Source organism: Myiozetetes cayanensis, unplaced genomic scaffold (genome assembly GCF_022539395.1).
Source record: "Myiozetetes cayanensis isolate MyiCay16 unplaced genomic scaffold, myiCay2020 scf14, whole genome shotgun sequence".
NCBI classification, from domain to species: Eukaryota; Metazoa; Chordata; class Aves; order Passeriformes; family Tyrannidae; genus Myiozetetes; species Myiozetetes cayanensis.
Genome location: NW_026087048.1, coordinates 12,697,667 through 12,712,969, shown reverse-complemented (window position 1 = coordinate 12,712,969; position 15,303 = coordinate 12,697,667). Strand labels below are relative to the sequence as shown.

At 55.6% G+C, this 15,303-nt stretch overlaps 2 protein-coding genes across 6 annotated transcripts; one reads left to right on the top strand and one right to left on the bottom strand.

Moving 5' to 3' along the window:
- Window positions 1–955: 955 nt before the first annotated feature.
- Window positions 956–12,035, bottom strand: KIF7 (kinesin family member 7). Of its 5 annotated transcripts, none has more exons than XM_050309491.1 (18): window positions 11,198–12,035; window positions 9,483–9,683; window positions 8,819–9,230; window positions 7,761–8,292; window positions 7,316–7,453; window positions 6,946–7,170; window positions 6,323–6,525; window positions 5,941–6,047; window positions 5,474–5,629; window positions 4,971–5,173; window positions 4,661–4,858; window positions 4,298–4,423; window positions 3,801–3,977; window positions 3,288–3,503; window positions 2,894–3,100; window positions 2,224–2,422; window positions 1,982–2,131; window positions 956–1,811 (listed from the first exon to the last, which is right to left on the bottom strand). In XM_050309491.1, exons 1-18 carry the CDS (start codon window positions 11,496–11,498, stop codon window positions 1,426–1,428), a joined length of 4,137 nt encoding a protein of 1,378 aa, XP_050165448.1. In that variant the 5' UTR covers window positions 11,499–12,035; the 3' UTR covers window positions 956–1,425. The 5 variants fall into 5 exon arrangements, with proteins under 5 accessions (XP_050165448.1, XP_050165449.1, XP_050165450.1 ...); XM_050309492.1 differs by having other exon boundaries at window positions 956–1,808; XM_050309493.1 differs by having other exon boundaries at window positions 6,323–6,522.
- A 32-nt stretch (window positions 12,036–12,067) lies between these two features.
- LOC126636822 (ras-related and estrogen-regulated growth inhibitor-like protein) lies at window positions 12,068–15,216 on the top strand. Its single transcript, XM_050309496.1, has 4 exons — window positions 12,068–12,510; window positions 12,891–12,944; window positions 13,209–13,285; window positions 13,816–15,216. The coding sequence occupies exons 1-4, from the start codon at window positions 12,192–12,194 to the stop codon at window positions 14,239–14,241; spliced, it is 876 nt and encodes a 291-aa protein (XP_050165453.1). The 5' UTR covers window positions 12,068–12,191; the 3' UTR covers window positions 14,242–15,216.
- The last annotated feature ends 87 nt before the right edge of the window (window positions 15,217–15,303 follow it).

Below are 15,303 nucleotides of genomic sequence, written 5' to 3'. Positions count from 1 at the left end.
CTAAAACCAGGCATGGCAATGCCAGAGTTCGTTAGGTGGCATTAAGGGGTTAGATGGGATTGAATGGAGCTTGTTTCCTGGGAACACTGTTGTGGGGAATACTGTCAGTTTCCCTCTGCATAGAGGGAAAGAAATGTGTACCTGCTAGTTATTTTGCTTGTGGGAGAGGTGCACCTGTTTCATGGAGGTGGACTGATACAAAGCATGGAGATCCAAATCTTCCACTTACTTCCAAGTAGCATGGATTCCTGTTTTCCTTATTGAAGCGTTTTCTTTCAACAGCAGAAAACAAAGTCTCTAAACTTAATGTTGTGCAGCTCAGCCACACCCAGAGCCCTCAATAATATCCCCCTCACTGCCACACTACTGCTAGCAAGGAGGAAGATCAGAAGGTGGTTCCTACATCAGATTCTGGCTTTTTACTTGGTATGTTACTCCTTGAGTGGTGGTTGTGATAGCTGTGTGCCTCGTGATTTCAGGCTGAAGCAGTGGCTTGCTTTTTGGGGTCAGGTGGCCAAGCTGCCATTGTCCCTCGCCCTTCTTAAAGCAAATACCTGGGCTTTCATTTCTTGCTCTGCCAGAATTAAACTTATGTCCCCCTTCCTGTCAGTGTTAAGGTGCAGGATTGTATTTAGTCACCCTTATATCCAGATGGGAAGTTCTCCCAGGAATATGAAAACACTGATTAAAGCAGCTTATAGGCTGCAACAGGAAAACAGAACCAGAGTTACTTTTATCCTGGATGTTTCAGACAATTCCGCTGCAGGCTGGAGATGCTCTTCCTGTGGCAACTTAATGTTGGAAGCCACCTCTAGCAGGGAGCTTAAACAAAGGAGCTCTTTAAACCTTAGAGCAACACTGTGACAGCAGCTAAGTTCCCGTGCAGTGAGATTTAAATAAAGCTCTTTTCATGTGTACCAGCAGTAAGTGACCAGTGGACCCTCTGCCAAGTGACTGCTTCATAAAACTCACTCTGCTTTATTAGAAAAGTTATAGTAGAAATGTAAAAAACCCCAAGTTACTACAAAAAAAAACCAAACCTATGTACAAATTCTGCAGGACTGCAGAGCATCCCCCTGCAAGGCTGCCAGGGCTGAACAAGCCCGGCAGGAGAGGTTTCCAAATTGTAAACAAGTTTTTAGTGTTAAGAGGCCAGGGTGGAGGGTGTCTCCTGCTTCACAGTGTTTCAACTGCTGAGGGAGCAAAGTGTCCTGTCAGTTCTGTCTGGAGTGGCAGCAGCATGGAGAAGGCAGGTAGGTGCTCCCACACCTTACACACTTAGGTGAAAGGTCACATCTTCTCCTCAGGCCTCTGAAATGTAACAGGGTTGGAGCCAGGCTGGCTTGTGGGGCAGGAAGGCGCTCAAGCCATGTCAGCAATACCTGCTCCTCCCTGCCCTGTGCCAGGTGGGTGTTAAGCCCGTGTCTAGAGGGGGTTTTTCCTCACGTCGATCATGGCTGGGTGGTGAGGCAGGGGGCTGATGTTGAGGCTGGCTCTGCGCAGTTCCCGGCGGGGCTTGGAAGCAGGAGCGAGGCTCCGGGGTGGGTGCAGCTCGTGGGGCTGCCCCGCCCTCAGCAAGTGCTCCACATCCCTCTGCCGGAGCTCCCCGGGGCTGTCGTTGGGCAGGGAGGAACGTCTCCACGTGGAAGGCAGAGGGGCGTGCACCAGGTCCCTGCTCTCCTCCCTGACCCGATGGCTCTCTTCAGCGACAGCCAGAGGCACGGGCTGCTCCCCAGGGCTGGATTCCTCACAGGTCCCGAGTGCAGGGGCAGCTCTGTCCCCAGCCCCGTGAATGCTTCTCTCCATTCCTGCTGGGAAAAATTGAGGGTACAGCAAGGTATCAGGATCTCTACTTTTCTCATCAGAATTGCTGCCTGTAGAGCACTTGCTGAAGGACCTGTACCCTCACTGCTACAAGCTTTTGTAGTGGGATGGGAATTGAAACTCTTTTAACTTGGTCCTAGCCTGGGTTTCCTCTCACCTTTGGTCTGTCCAGGATGGAGGTTCATGTTACTCAGTCTCTGGTTCAGCTCCTGGTTTGCCCACATGTAACGGCTCAGCTCCTTTTCCAGCAGCTGAATCCTTGCCTCATACTGCAGCTTGCTGCTGGCCAGCCCCTCATCCATGTGCTCTACAAGAAAAAACCACGCCGCTTCAGCCTGCAAGCCCCCTGAGAGACAAAAGCAGTGGCACTGCTGCCCATGTGAGGGGCTGGGGGGTTACCACGGCTCTGCTGCAGCAGTAACTGCATGTTCTGCTCGTGCTCCTTCTGCTGCAGGGTGAGCTGCCGGTCCATCTCCAGGCGCTGGCGCTCCACGGCCGCCTCCAGCCAGTACACCAGCTGCTGCTGCTCCTCCAGCTGCATCTCCAGCTCCGAGAAGGCAATGTGCTGCCTGTGCTGATCCTCTCGCAGGGTCACCACCTGGCCAGGGCCCAAGAGCAAGGAACACCTCAGCTCCTTCAGCACCCAGGAAGATCTCCTGCCCCACCGAGCCCCAATCAAGTTAGTTTTTTGGTACAGCTTACAAAGGTTAGTAGTGCTGGGATGTCAGAGCTGCCTCGTGGAGGGAAGAGCAAGGTGTGGCTGCACTGATGTGGCAGAGCCACTGCAGGGATCCATGCATCCTATGATTAGTTAAGCCCCTCTCCCAGCTGGGGGTCATGGTGCTGTGGCTTTGTGGCCTGACTTTACAGGGCAAAACTACAGTAGGAGGCAGGGAGAAAGCTTGAAACTGAGGAAAACAAAGAGTTCGGTCAGATCATCATTTCTGTTAACAATTGCTTTCAAGCCACGTTATACTAATTATGTGTTCTGGCTGGCTAATAATTTAATCACTAATAGCCAGTAAATGAACTATGGCTCCCACCAGAACAGAGGGCAGTTGTCTCCCACCTTGTCAAAGTACTTGCAGAGCAGAGCTCGAGTCTCAGAGGAGGAGAGGTAGCTGAGCTTGGCCATGAGGTTCATCTCACACTGGGACAGCAGGCTGGCTGAGGCCCGCAGGACTCGTTGCCTGCATGTGATGGACTCGTTCTTGTACTCGATGGCTGCATCCAGAGCCTCGATTGCCTCATCCAGCTGGAACAAGATCCGTTCCTCCTGCCAGGGCAGAGCTGCAGTTAATGGGGAGCAAAGGGTTTGCTCTGTCTCTCCCTGCCCTAGCTGGGATATGCACAGTTTGGAGATGTGAGGGAGCATGTGCTAACAACCCTGTGCTCTGGTCTTTACTCCTCTCCTGCTACCTCACGCTCTTGCAAGCAGAGCGGCCCAGCCCAAGCAGAGGTACCTCTGGGGACAGCAAGGTGCCCTGACGCAGCTTGTTGTCGAGCTCCAGCCTCTGTTTGAGCAGCTGGTCCTTCTCCTGGCGCAGGCTGTTGATCTCCTGGCGGATCTGCTGCTGGTCATGGGCACTGCCGTGGCGCAGCTGCCCGTTCTTCTCAGTCAGTTCCTTCTCCAGGTGCTCCAGGCGGCTGGACACACGCACTATGTCATCTGTGAGGGCCTGCAGCACAAGGGGATCTGCTCTAAAGGCAAGTCAGGCCCTCAGCCCCTTTCTGCTCCCTCTGTAGGTCAAGTGACCCTGCAGACATAAGCCAAGGGCTAACAAACCAACTAGCTCAGAGGCACAGCACAACCAGGCTGTTACACAGAGGCAAATTTCCGCTCACTTCCCAACACCACTTCGTCCTGGCCTGCAGCCCTTTGCCACAACCAGGATAGCACTCAAGTCTTTCAGCCTCCCCCTCTGCTGGAAATCAAGCAAGGGGTTGGGGTGTCACTCCTGTCACTTGTGTCCTACCTGGCTGGAGCGCAGTCGTTTGCTCTCCAGGCCATTCTTTTCCTGCAGCAGGGCTTCCTTTTTGGCCACGATAGCTTCCCGCTTCCTCAGCTCATCTTCCAGCTCATCCAGGGCTCGGCGCTGCTCGAGAACTTTATCCATCTCCATGTCCAGCCACTTCTTCTGTTCCTCAATTTTCTGATGGAGGGAGAGGTAAAGGGCATGTGTGTGTGTGTGCAGATAGCAGCAGCAGTGCACAGAACTGCTGAAGAGCAGTGGAGTTGAGACCAGAATGAGAGTCTCAATTCCATCTCTGCTAGTGACAGTACAGACTTTGTTGGTTTTATCCTTCCAGCTCCAAATTCTAAGTCCTCTGCTACTGGATGCAAGTGAGACTATGGACTATCCTCCTCAAGGGCAGGATGGGCTGAGGTCTCTGTTTTCAGATGTCCCCTGTCAGCCTACAATCTGCCAAGCATCCCCTCTGAGCAGGAAGAGGAGGCAGACTCGCTCTGTACCTGCTGCTGCTCCAGGCTGATCACGGAACCGTTGCTGCCGCTCCGCCGCTTCCTCTGGAAAGCTGCAATTTCCTCTGTTTTGATGCGCAGGATTTTCTGGTGCTGCTCATGCTTCAGTTCCAGTTCCTGGGTGGGAAAGAGCAGCCATGAGCATGGAGGGAGTGGAAGATGTTTGCCCAGGGGCTGAGGGACAGGTTATGTTCTCCTCCAGCTCTTTGGATATTCTCTCTCCATCTCCATGCTCTCCAAGACAATCATAGACCCCCATCAGAGCTACCCTGGCCTGCCCACAAGCTTGCAGAGCCTACCCATTGCCATCCCCACAAATACCACAGTGGCACAGCTGCCCCTGCCCATTCCTACCTTGACTCGGTGCTGTCCCTTGTTCACCTCTGTCTCCAACCGCCGTTTCTGCTCGCTCTCCTCCCGCAGCCGCCGCTGCAGCTGCCCCTGCTGCCGCCGCATCAGCTGGATGTTCCTCTCCAGCTCCTGCACCCGCTTCTCGCTCTGGGCCGAGAGCGACACCAGCCTTTCTGTTGCCTGCTTCTTCTTGCACAGAACCTGCCAGAGGAGAAAGCTGCCCTTGGCCTCGGCACCTCCCATGTGCTCTTGGCAGAAGTGCCCCCAGTCTGCCCCTGCTCGCTCTCGAGTGGGCAGAGCTCTTCCCACTCACCTGTGCCTTGCTCTGCGCGGCCGCCACACGTGTGCGGTATTCCTGCAGCTTGCGCTTCTCCCCAGGGTCCCACGGCTCCTTGCCCTCCAGCTCCTGGAGCTGCTTCTGGCTGTCACTCAGCTCTGCCCGCACCTGCTCTGCTTCCTGCTCCAGCTCACTGATCTTCTGGCTGTACTGCCTGTTCAGAGCCTGGGCGTCCTTGCCTGCAACACAGCCCCCTCCCTCACAGCCAGGATCCTCACCTTTCCCCTCTCTCCCTCCAAGTATTTCTGGTTACAGAGACCGACTGCTTCCTTTTCCTCAGCCATTCCAGGGAAGGGAGAAACTAGTGGGAAGGGTTTCTGTCAGTTTGAGGAAGGGAGAAACAGGGCTCCGCTATCCCCAAGAGAAGGGACTGAGCACAAGCAACACAGGAAGATGAGGATGGAAGCACAGACCACACATCATAACTAGGAGGCTGTTTCATGGGAAAGGGGTGCATTTTCCAGACAGTAGCTCTGCACCTGTCTTAATGAGCTCTGTGATCAGTTCCTCCTTCATGCGGATGTTGATCGCCAGCTCTCGGATCTTCTGCTGTGCTTGCACCAGCCTCCACTCAGAGTCCTTTCCTGGCAGGCGCTCCCAGGAACTGAGCAGTGGCTCCCGCTTCCCACAGACCTCTGCAACACAGATTCCCAGGTAAGGAAGGCCCCATCTTAGTAGCTGGGTGACAGAAGGACAATCTGATCTTACATATGTAGCCAGAATCTGGTACAGCATTGCCCAGAGTCACCTGCAGCTTCCACCAAAACACACACTCTTGCCAGAACTCCTAACCCTAGAAGTTGAAGTTGCTCCTTAACAAAAGCAGCTGGACTGTCATCTGCTCCAGTTTTGTCCTCTGGGATTATGCAGGGGGACATCAAGAGCACCCAATGAAGCACCCAGCAGCCTGCAGAAGACTGCTCAACAACCTATGGTTGCTACTTGCCTTTTGACAGCTCCAGCTGCTCCTCCTGGATCGAGTGGGCACTGCCTCTACTTGGCTCCTCACTCAACATGCAAACCTCTTTCTTGCTCCAGCTTTGGATCCCATTTCTAGAAAGAGCAGCAAATGAATCAGTTGGGTGTGGGCATTGCTAGAGTTGTTCCCAGTAAGGGCTCTCATAATCCACAGGCTTCAGAAGGAGATGGAAACAGTAGCTGCGGTCAGGAAAGATGGTAATTAGCTGCCCACGGAGCAGTAAAATATCTGAGCAGAATCACAGCAGAATCATGTCTCACTGAGACGTGAGAGCTGAGCTGCAGTGGTGGCACCACCAGGTCACACAACTGACAGGGCATTGCACAGGGCTGGGACAGCCCCAACTCACCGGCGCTGGGACAGGGACCGCTTCTGTTCCCACTCCTCCACCTCCTCTCCCGAGGACAGCTCTGATGGCTTCTCTGAGTCCTGGCTGAACTCCCTCCTCAGCACCACATCTTTGACCTCAGGATCACCAGTCAGGCACTGTGTGTGGTTCAGGTGCCAGCCTGCTGGCTCCTCCTCCTGGAAGGAGAAGTTGTTGTTGAGCTGCTGGGGCACAGAATTGGAAAGAGAGGAAACATGCTGCATGAGAGCCAGCCTCAGAAAAAGCAGCTCCCAGCTGGGCATCACTGCTAGACACAAAGAGAAGCAACAAAATGGAGTTGAGCCTATTTTCAGTAGCACTGGTGTGTTGCCAGACCCAGCTGCCTGCCCTCCCGCCTTCTACTGCTCAGACACTGAGCAAATCTGGGACTCACCCATAACATCAAAGTAAAAGCCTCACTTTTGAAGCTGGGCTGTTTTTGCCAGAGTTGTGAAACTCTCCAGGTTTGAACATGGAGCGCAGCCCTCTGGACTACACTTCTGACAAGGGTCATGTTCAACAGCAGGGAAAAAGCAATTCCTGCAGTGGAGAGCAGCCAAATGAAGAGGCAGCAGTTCTTCAACGGCACAGCCTTGTGCCCTCACCTTCCTGCAGAGGACTCTTCCACTCTGCTCAGGAGGGAGCCCTGAGAGAACCCCACCAAGGCTGTGGGACGAGGCAGCATCCAGGGGGGCCGTGTGAGGTCTCTGGCTGGCGGTCACCAGGGGAAGGTTTTCCAGCAGTCCTGGCACACACAGGTTTGGCATTGCCATCTCCAAGCGCACATGCAGCTCTGAGATTTTATCCTGCTGCTCCTGCAGTTTGTCACTCTAGGGAACAATGAGAAAAATGTGGTTATATACATGTTGATCTCGGACCTGCTACAGAGGAACCTGAAAGCTGGGCTGGGCTTCCCTGGGCAGGACAGGGAGGAGTGGGACAGGTCCCTATAAAGAGAGCAGAGCCCAGAAATACCTGCAGCTTATACTGCTCCATGGCATCCTCCAGGGCAGCCAGGAAATCACGGTTCTCCTCCTCCAGGCGCTCCACTTGCCTCTGCAGTTTGGCCACCTGTTCATCTTTGATGGACTCACATTTCTTCTCGGTGTTCACCTGCTCCCCAAAATACACGAGAGGCAGCATCAGCATCCACCTTTGCCCTTCCCTTCCCATGCTGGACTCTGCAAAGGTACAGCAGCTCTGCAGATCCAGATTTTTCCTGCAAAATAAATCTCTCAGCTGCAGCTGAATCCAACTTCTTCCTGCCTGATGGGAGGAAGTCTTTCTGCCTCCCTGTGGCCTCTTGGATAGGATTCTTCTCCTCCTCTCCCTCTCCTGGCCATCATGCCAAGCCGGGGCTGCTGCCTCCAGAGGCCACCAGATGAACCCAACCTCAGAGCTGCAACACCCCAACTGTTACCTGGGCCTTTGCCAGCTTTGAGCTTTGTGCCTCGGCGCTTTGGTCCTCCATGGAGGTGCTCTCAATGCCACTGTCCAGCCCGGCCGAGGTCAGCTCGCTCCTCTCACTCTCCACGGTGCACAGCCACTCCTTGACCCGCAGGATCTGCTCCACTGTCAGGTTACTGTCCTCCTGGAGCTCCATCAGCAGCCGGTACGCGGCGTCGGTGCAGGTGCGGTAGTGGGCGCACTCCGCCAGCAGCCGCGCCGTGGGGTCAGGTGCGCAGCGCTTGGCGCTGCCCGAGCGGTTGATGATGCGGGTCTCGGAGCGCTGACGCTGCTCCAGAGCCTTCTGCAGGTTCTTTATCTGCAGGTGAAGCTCCTCAATGTGCTCCATCTCCTTGCGGCAGTTCACCACCGCCTTGTTCTGGATGTTCTGAGCCCGGTTGGCGTAATTCAGTGTGTTGAGGCTCTCGTCGAAATCGGAGGAGGATGGGCTGACACAGGCTATCATCACAGTCTGGGCGTTCCCCCCCAGAGAGTCTTTCAAGATCCTAGGGAAGAGCACAGTGATTATAATAGCTGAAATACAAAAATAATACAGGAATCAGAAGGTTTTTAACCCTTTTCAGAAGTTAAGCTCAAGGAAAACTATATTCTTGCTCAGTAGTTGGTTTGGCACTAGTGAGGTGAGCGGAGTCATTAAGCAGATTTACAGTTTGCACCATGGCAAGTTTCCATCTGAATAATTCCTGAGGCTCCTCGACTCTGTGAACGCTGCTAGCTAGGTATGTGCTGCAAGGGATCTTGCTGGAGACTGCAAAGGCCACCTGCTTGAGCTAAGAACTAACTGCAGGCCATCAAACAAGCCTACTGGAAACTTTTTTTGGTCCCTGCCATGCAGGAAGGACAGGAAAACCCACAGTGACACCCCATCTCAGCTTCAGCAGCATGACTGGTACAAGCCTTGTCTTCTCCAGCACTGCAGTGAGCTAGTCTGTCATTTCTATCCTGGCCTCATTGACCTGTAGACCCGTAAAATGAGCGCTAAGACATGGGGTGTCCTGGTCCCAGCGGTACCTGGTGATTTTGGAGTCCCTGTATGGGATGTGGGTGGTCTTCCTCCGAGGATCTCCCAAGGCACTGATGACGTTGCCCAAGGCCAGGAGGCCACAGTTGATCTGGATACTCTCCTTCAGCCTCTCCCCTGTGTTTCCTGTCTTCACAATTCGCTCTGAGCCTGCCAGGTCCACAAAGTGAAACTTGGAGACCAGGACCTGTCCCGCGGCGGGGACGGAGGGCGGGCGGTGGTGCAGGGGCAGGCGTCCAGCCCCACGCCGCTGCTCCATGGTCACCGTGAAGATGGTGTGCGAGCGGCTCGACTGCCTGTTGATGTGGGTGGCTCCCGTGTGCTTGGCTGTGTTCCCCATCTCCAGCAGGCTCAGCACCTCGTCCAGCCCTTCTACTTCTGACTCCTTCACACCGCAGAGCACTGCAAAGCAAAGGGAGCTGTGGTTGGGAGGGACGGGATGCCCGAGGTTGCAGCTCCTCTGCATGACTGGTGCTGTCACCCTGCTCATACTGTGCTGTGCACAGACTGGCTTTCAGCACTAAGCACAGCAATCTGATCAGGAGATGGACAAAGGGATGGAGGGAGAAGACCTGGCTCTGTCTTCACAGACAGATAACCCAGCCCTGGCCTCTGATATAGGGAGAAAAGAAGCCCATGTGCAGCTACACATACCAATGTTCCCCTTGTCATCCTCTCGGATCTGGATGTCTTTGCTGGCTGTATCCACCTGCAGCAAGTCCCGAAACTCCTCCTTGTACACTTCCAGGTAGGACACTCGCACCGTGTAGTCGATCAGGTCATTCTCATCGATGAGCCTGAACGTCTCAGCCATGGCTCGTGGGATGATGCCCTGTTCATCTTCGTTGATGGAAGCTGGCAAAGAGAGGCACAGGGTCACAGAGTGCAGAGAATGTCTGGGGAGCCCATGCTGGACAGAGCCATGGACAGAAGCCTGCCAGCAGCAAATGTCAGCTGGAAAGGAGCAACCTCACAACCCTCCCACAGCTCAGCCCTCATAGCCCAGGTTCAACATCCCACAGGACCTCTGGGCAAATCCTATCCCTCTGCTGTACTGGATTCCAGCAAAGCTGCTCATTTCCAGTCCTTCCTCAAGAAGGAAAAGGCACCTTAGCATTTTAGCAGGTAGCAAACACTATGCCTGCAGCTATAGCGTGCTGTCCTTTGAAGCCAGCATGACTTCACAACTTTTCCCAACTCAGAGAGGTTAGTTTTCTTGTGCTTGCATCCTGCAAGCAGCACTCTGCTGTCTGAATTTCAGTGGTTTTGCTTTTGTCTCTAAAAGCTGTGTAAAAAGGCAATTCCCAAACGTGGTGCAATGATAGCCTGAAGTGGGAAACTGAAAACAGAAGTAGACTGAAAGTATGGAAACAATTCAGTGTTTACAAACTATGCAATTAAGTAAAGCTGACTGAAACATTTACTGTACGTCCTCTGTAAGAGATCACAATGCCATTAAACTAGGATGAAAAGGTTTTCTCTTTCCCCAATTCCTTCCCATAAACAAACTAACAGGATTAACCCCTGCAAACTTCACTCTCCTTTGTTTATTTCAGGACCTGGGAAGATCACCACCACCTCCACAGCAGGTGGAGGACCAGGTCCTCTCACGTGTCCTGCAGTGGAAGAGGAGCAACCCTATATGCTGAGATCTCAAAGGTGGTGACCCTGGGGGGTGGTTACAGCAGCATGGTGGAGAGAAGGAAAGGCTGCTGGAGGGGAAGGATGGGGAGGGGTGGTGCAGGAGTGAGGCTGGGCTGGTGGGGGCTAACAGGGTGGGAGGGTTGGCTAGCACAGTGATGCTGGAAGTGATGGAGATGATGATGCTGTAGGTTTGGGTAGAGAGAGAGCTGAAATGGGTGTGGATGGCAGCACCGGCAAGGCTGGAGGGTTGGGAGAGATGGCTGGGATGATGGTGGCGTTTGTGGCTTGGCTGGGGATGGAAGGAGGTGGGGATGGAAGAAGGTGCAATGCGGGGCTGGTAGGGAGAGCTGGGAGTGGTAGGAATGCTGGAGGGACAGCGATGCTGGCAGAGCAGGGATGCTGGTGGGACAGGGATGCTGGCAGAGCAGGGATGCTGGTGGGACAGGGATGCTGGTGGGACAGGGATGCTGGTGGGACAGGGATGCTGGTGGGACAGGGATGCTGGTGGAACAGGGATGCTGGCGGAACAGGATGCTGGCGGAACAGGGATGCTGGCGGGGCAGGGATGCTGGTGGGACAGGGATGCTGGCGGAACAGGGATGCTGGTGGGACAGGGATGCTGGTGGGACAGCGATGCTGGCAGAGCAGGGATGCTGGTGGGACAGGGATGCTGGTGGGACAGGGATGGTGGCGGGCGCGGCGCTGCCGGTCCCGGCGCGACTCACCGACGCTGGCCTCCCCGATGGTGTAGGTCTTGCCGGAGCCCGTCTGCCCGTAGGCGAAGACGGTGGCGTTGAAGCCGCGGAAGAAGGCGCGCAGCAGCGGCTGGACGCAGGCCCGGTACACGGCCGCCTGCCCCGCCGCCTCGGGCAGCACGGCGGCGAAGCGGAACCGGCGGCGGCCCAGCGACACCTCGCCGGTGGCGGCATCGCCCCGCAGGCAGGGCCGGTGCCCCCGCAGCGCCTCCCGGGGCAGCAGCGGCCGCACCCGCACCGCCACCCGCACCGCACCCCCATCCGCCGCCATGGCCGCGCCGGGCGCCCCGCGATGGCGTCAAAGGCTCCGCCCGGGCAGGGGAGGGAGGGAGAGAGGGAAGGGAGGATGCGGAGGGGTCGGGCGGACGGTCCTCTCCAACCCCCGGGCGGCACCCGGGAGAGAGCGACCAGGGGGCAACGGGGGATACGGGAGAGCTGCGGGGGCTGTGTGGCGGGTCCGGGCAAGCGGTGGGTGCTCCCGAGGAGCTCCGTCGCTCCAGAGATGCTCCATCGCTCGGGAGATGCTCCATCATTCGTAGGATGCTCCATCACTCACAAGGGACTCCATCCCTCGTGCGGTGCTTCGTCACGTGTGGGACAACGCTCCGTCAGTCGTGAGATGCTTCATCTCTTGTGAAACAATGTTCCCAACCCCTTGAGATGCTCCGTCACTTACAAGGGGCCCCATCTCTCATGAGATGCTCTGTCCCTGATGAGACCCCAGCACTTGTCAGACACTCCTCCACTCCTCACGGGCATTCCCACGAATCGCCGTGGGGAAGAGACAATGGGCTACGTGGCCCTGCCAAGGGGCAGAGTGGTCGAGGTGCAGGCGTGGGCACCTCCTGGGATGCAGTTTGCGGAGCAGCTGGTGCAGACAGCCGGAGCTTCCCGGCCGCCTGCCGCGCCGGGGGCTGGCACGGCCGGCTCCAGGCACTGACGCATGTTCAGGACAGTCTGAGCGATGACAAAGTTTTTCATCCGGCTGCCTGCAGTTCCCTCTGCACCGCCCCTGCGGCTGCGGGGAGGGGTATGGTCCTCGCGGGTCCCCTGGGTGCCGTGGGAAGCACTGGACTGTCGGCTGTGCCGAGAGGAGTTGTACACACACTGCTGGGACTGCTGGAGAGCCACGGCCACGCTCGGAATGGGGCTCCGGCTGCCTCTGCGCCGGAGCACCAGCTTCACCCCCGACCACCCTGCCCTCATGGAGGTGCCTGGCCCCACTGCCCTGAAGATGGAAGCAAACGTCCTTGTTATGGGAGCGGACAATGTGGGGAAATCAGGTGAGCTGGGAGCACGGAGTTCCCAGGCTGTAAACTGCAGCAGTGTTTGGAGGATCAGCTGCAGGGAGCAGCCTGTGGAGCAAACTGGTGAGATGGGGCTGAGCCCTTGTGATTTGAGGTGGGGAAGGTGAGCACAACCTTGTAGGCATCTGCTGAGTGACAGGGAAGGTATTTTCCACTGAGCTGCAGTTTGCTGATGCTGCGGGGTCGTGTCTGTGCCTCTGCTCTGCTCGCAGACTGCTCGTGGCTGGCAGAAAAGCAGAGGTCGTTTATGCTGTTGGAGTTTACAGGGGCATAGTGCCTGACTCTGCTCTGGATCTAGAAAGGAGAATCCTTCTGGTTTGGGGTTATTCTGGTGATTCTTGTCTTTCCCTCTGCAGCTCTGACTGTGCGCTTCCTGACCCGGCGCTTTATCGGGGAGTATGGAGACATGGGTGAGTGCCAGGCCATGACCAGGCTGGTTCCCATTAGGGACTGGGGTCAGGAGGCAGTCCTGCTTCTGCCCACAGGATTTCCTTCCTGCCCATCCTCTCCTGCCTTTCTCCAGAGCCTTTGCCTGCTTCCAGAGCCTCAAAGGTTGTATTTATTCACTGAACCATCTCTTTGCTCCAGAACTGATTCTCTGGGCTGCAGAAGGTCCTGGGTGGCATCTGGTGACACCATGAAGATGACTTTTTTTTCTTTTTGGGGGGGGGCAGAATTCATCTACAGCCACAACATGACAGTGGATGGCCGAGAGATTCTCTTCCACATCTGGGATGCCCCCAATTCTCAGGTGAGAGGACTCCACTCCTGTCACCCATTTCCACCCCAGTGACGAAAACCCCCTTTATTGAAAGTTGCCTATGGGAAACCACAGGCTAGGAGCTCTAGCTGAGCAAAGCTCACACATCAGAGGTGACCAAACCCTTCTCACCTGCCGAGCACGGGGCAGCAGCATTGCTGGCAGGGTAGCAATAGTCAGTGTAGCCTATGGTCCTGTGGCTGAGGACTGAAGCTGGAGCACTAGAGTGAGCCCAGGACTGTGCTAGAGGAGTGGAAATGCTACTCTGAGGTCCCCATGCTGTTTTCACGTACAGCCTGCAGTGCTTGGCAGCTGGGTGAGGAGGTGAGGACAGTGATGCTGAAGGCCAAATTGTCTCCCTTGGCGAGGTCTGCCAGGTGCTGCTCTGCCTTCCCCAGTACTCCTCTTTCTCTCTCCCCTTTTGCTGTTTATTAGGCTCAGGATTGGTGCACTCTCTTCTAGCAGGTAGTTGGGGAGGGAGAGAGCCAGATAAAAAAACCCTTCCTTTTCTCTTTCCCCAGGAGCAGACAGAGGATGGCTCCTCAGAGGAGAAGCGAATCCAGTGGGCAGACAGCTTTGTCCTGGTCTACAGTATCTGCGACCGTGCCAGTTTCAACATCCTGCCCCTTAAAATCCAGTTCATCAAGGCAGCCAAGGAAGGGCAGAGCCAGGAGAAGGTGCCCATCATCATTGTGGGCAACAAACGGGACCTGCACCACCAGCGGGTTGTGTCCAGCGAGGAGGGTCGGCTCCTCGCCCTCTCTTTAGACTGTGGTTTCTATGAGGTCTCTGCAGCTGAGGCTTATCATGGAGCCCTCATGGTCTTCCATGGACTGGCCAAGCGCATCCCAGACACCAAACTGGCACTGAAAAAGGGTACAGGGATCCGTGGCATCGTCAAGACCATGTCGGCTGTGTTTACCCGCAAACGAACGGACTCCCTCTGAGCTACAGTGTGGATGTTGCTGCTCTCTGTGCTGCCCAGCTGGGCCAGGCCTCCTCCCTGTGTGCCCATGGAGGTGGTGTGTGTCTTTCCATAAGTATGATGGGTTCCTTGCTGTCCTAATGTCAGGGTCTGGGTGTCCTGCCATATACAGCCAACGCAGCCAAGGACTGAGTGCATTACTCTTGGCTCTGTGACAGGACAGAATCTCTACTCTCTGCTGTACCAGCTTTTTAGGTGCCTCCTGCTTATTCCTGCTATCCTCCAACACTGGAAACCACCAGGTGATTTTGCCACAGTTCCAGGCAGCAGCATCCCCAGCTCCTGCTGCAGGAGCTGCCCAGGCCATCGTTGAGCAGGGGCAACACGCTGCTTCTGTACAACACGCTACTCCTTGTCTCTCCACTCCTACTCTGGCATCCTTATTCCTGTTTAATGCTCATCAGCACCCATGAGCTGGCAAGCTGGGGGGTTTCTCCACTGGGAGGCACTGGCAGTTCTCACGTGTGTATCACTGTGCCAGCAAGTCCCAGAGCCCAGGCACCGACTGACCCTGGAGGTCCTCGGCAAGGGCTGAGGCCTCCTATCCCACCCGCCTTGCTTTTGAACCGTCCTCTCTCCCACAGCCTTTCAGTGATCACAGCCCTTTCCCTTGTGTGAGTGAGTGCTCAACAGGCTGTGCCTGGGAAAAAACAGGCACTGGGCTTGTTCCCAGGATGGGAATCGCACCACAGCCCTTCCCAAGCCACTCCTTCTGTAAGGCTGCCTCTCCTTGGGGAGGAAAGGAGGTGGGGAAAGGGGTCTCTGAGCTTGTGCTGAACCCTTCTGCTGCTGGGAGGCTTTTCCTGCCTCTCTCCAAACCCTTCCCCTCATTCCCTGGGAAAACAGTGTGTTGGAAGAAGGTTTGTGTGTGCTGTATGGACACTTGATTTCTCTGCTGTGTTCTTCTGGAAATGCAATAAATTGTCTTTGGCAGGAAGCCCTGGCTCCTTGGAGCTGTGAATTCATACTTGGGGCATGGAAAGAAACACGTACTGTGCTGGGCATGAGCACCCACTGTCCCTGT

Excerpts from the sequence above, each read along its gene's own strand:
- KIF7 (XM_050309491.1), bottom strand. The coding sequence starts at position 11,498 with ATGGCGGCGGATGGGGGTGCGGTGCGGGTGGCGGTGCGGGTGCGGCCG. Across the intron at positions 8,293-8,818 it reads AGGGACTCCAAAATCACCAG|GATCTTGAAAGACTCTCTGG; the intron begins GTACCGCTGGGA and ends GCTCTTCCCTAG. Across the intron at positions 3,101-3,287 it reads GCACCTTGCTGTCCCCAGAG|GAGGAACGGATCTTGTTCCA; the intron begins GTACCTCTGCTT and ends CTGCCCTGGCAG.
- LOC126636822 (XM_050309496.1), top strand. The coding sequence starts at position 12,192 with ATGACAAAGTTTTTCATCCGGCTGCCTGCAGTTCCCTCTGCACCGCCC. Across the intron at positions 12,511-12,890 it reads GGACAATGTGGGGAAATCAG|CTCTGACTGTGCGCTTCCTG; the intron begins GTGAGCTGGGAG and ends TTCCCTCTGCAG. Across the intron at positions 13,286-13,815 it reads GGGATGCCCCCAATTCTCAG|GAGCAGACAGAGGATGGCTC; the intron begins GTGAGAGGACTC and ends CTCTTTCCCCAG.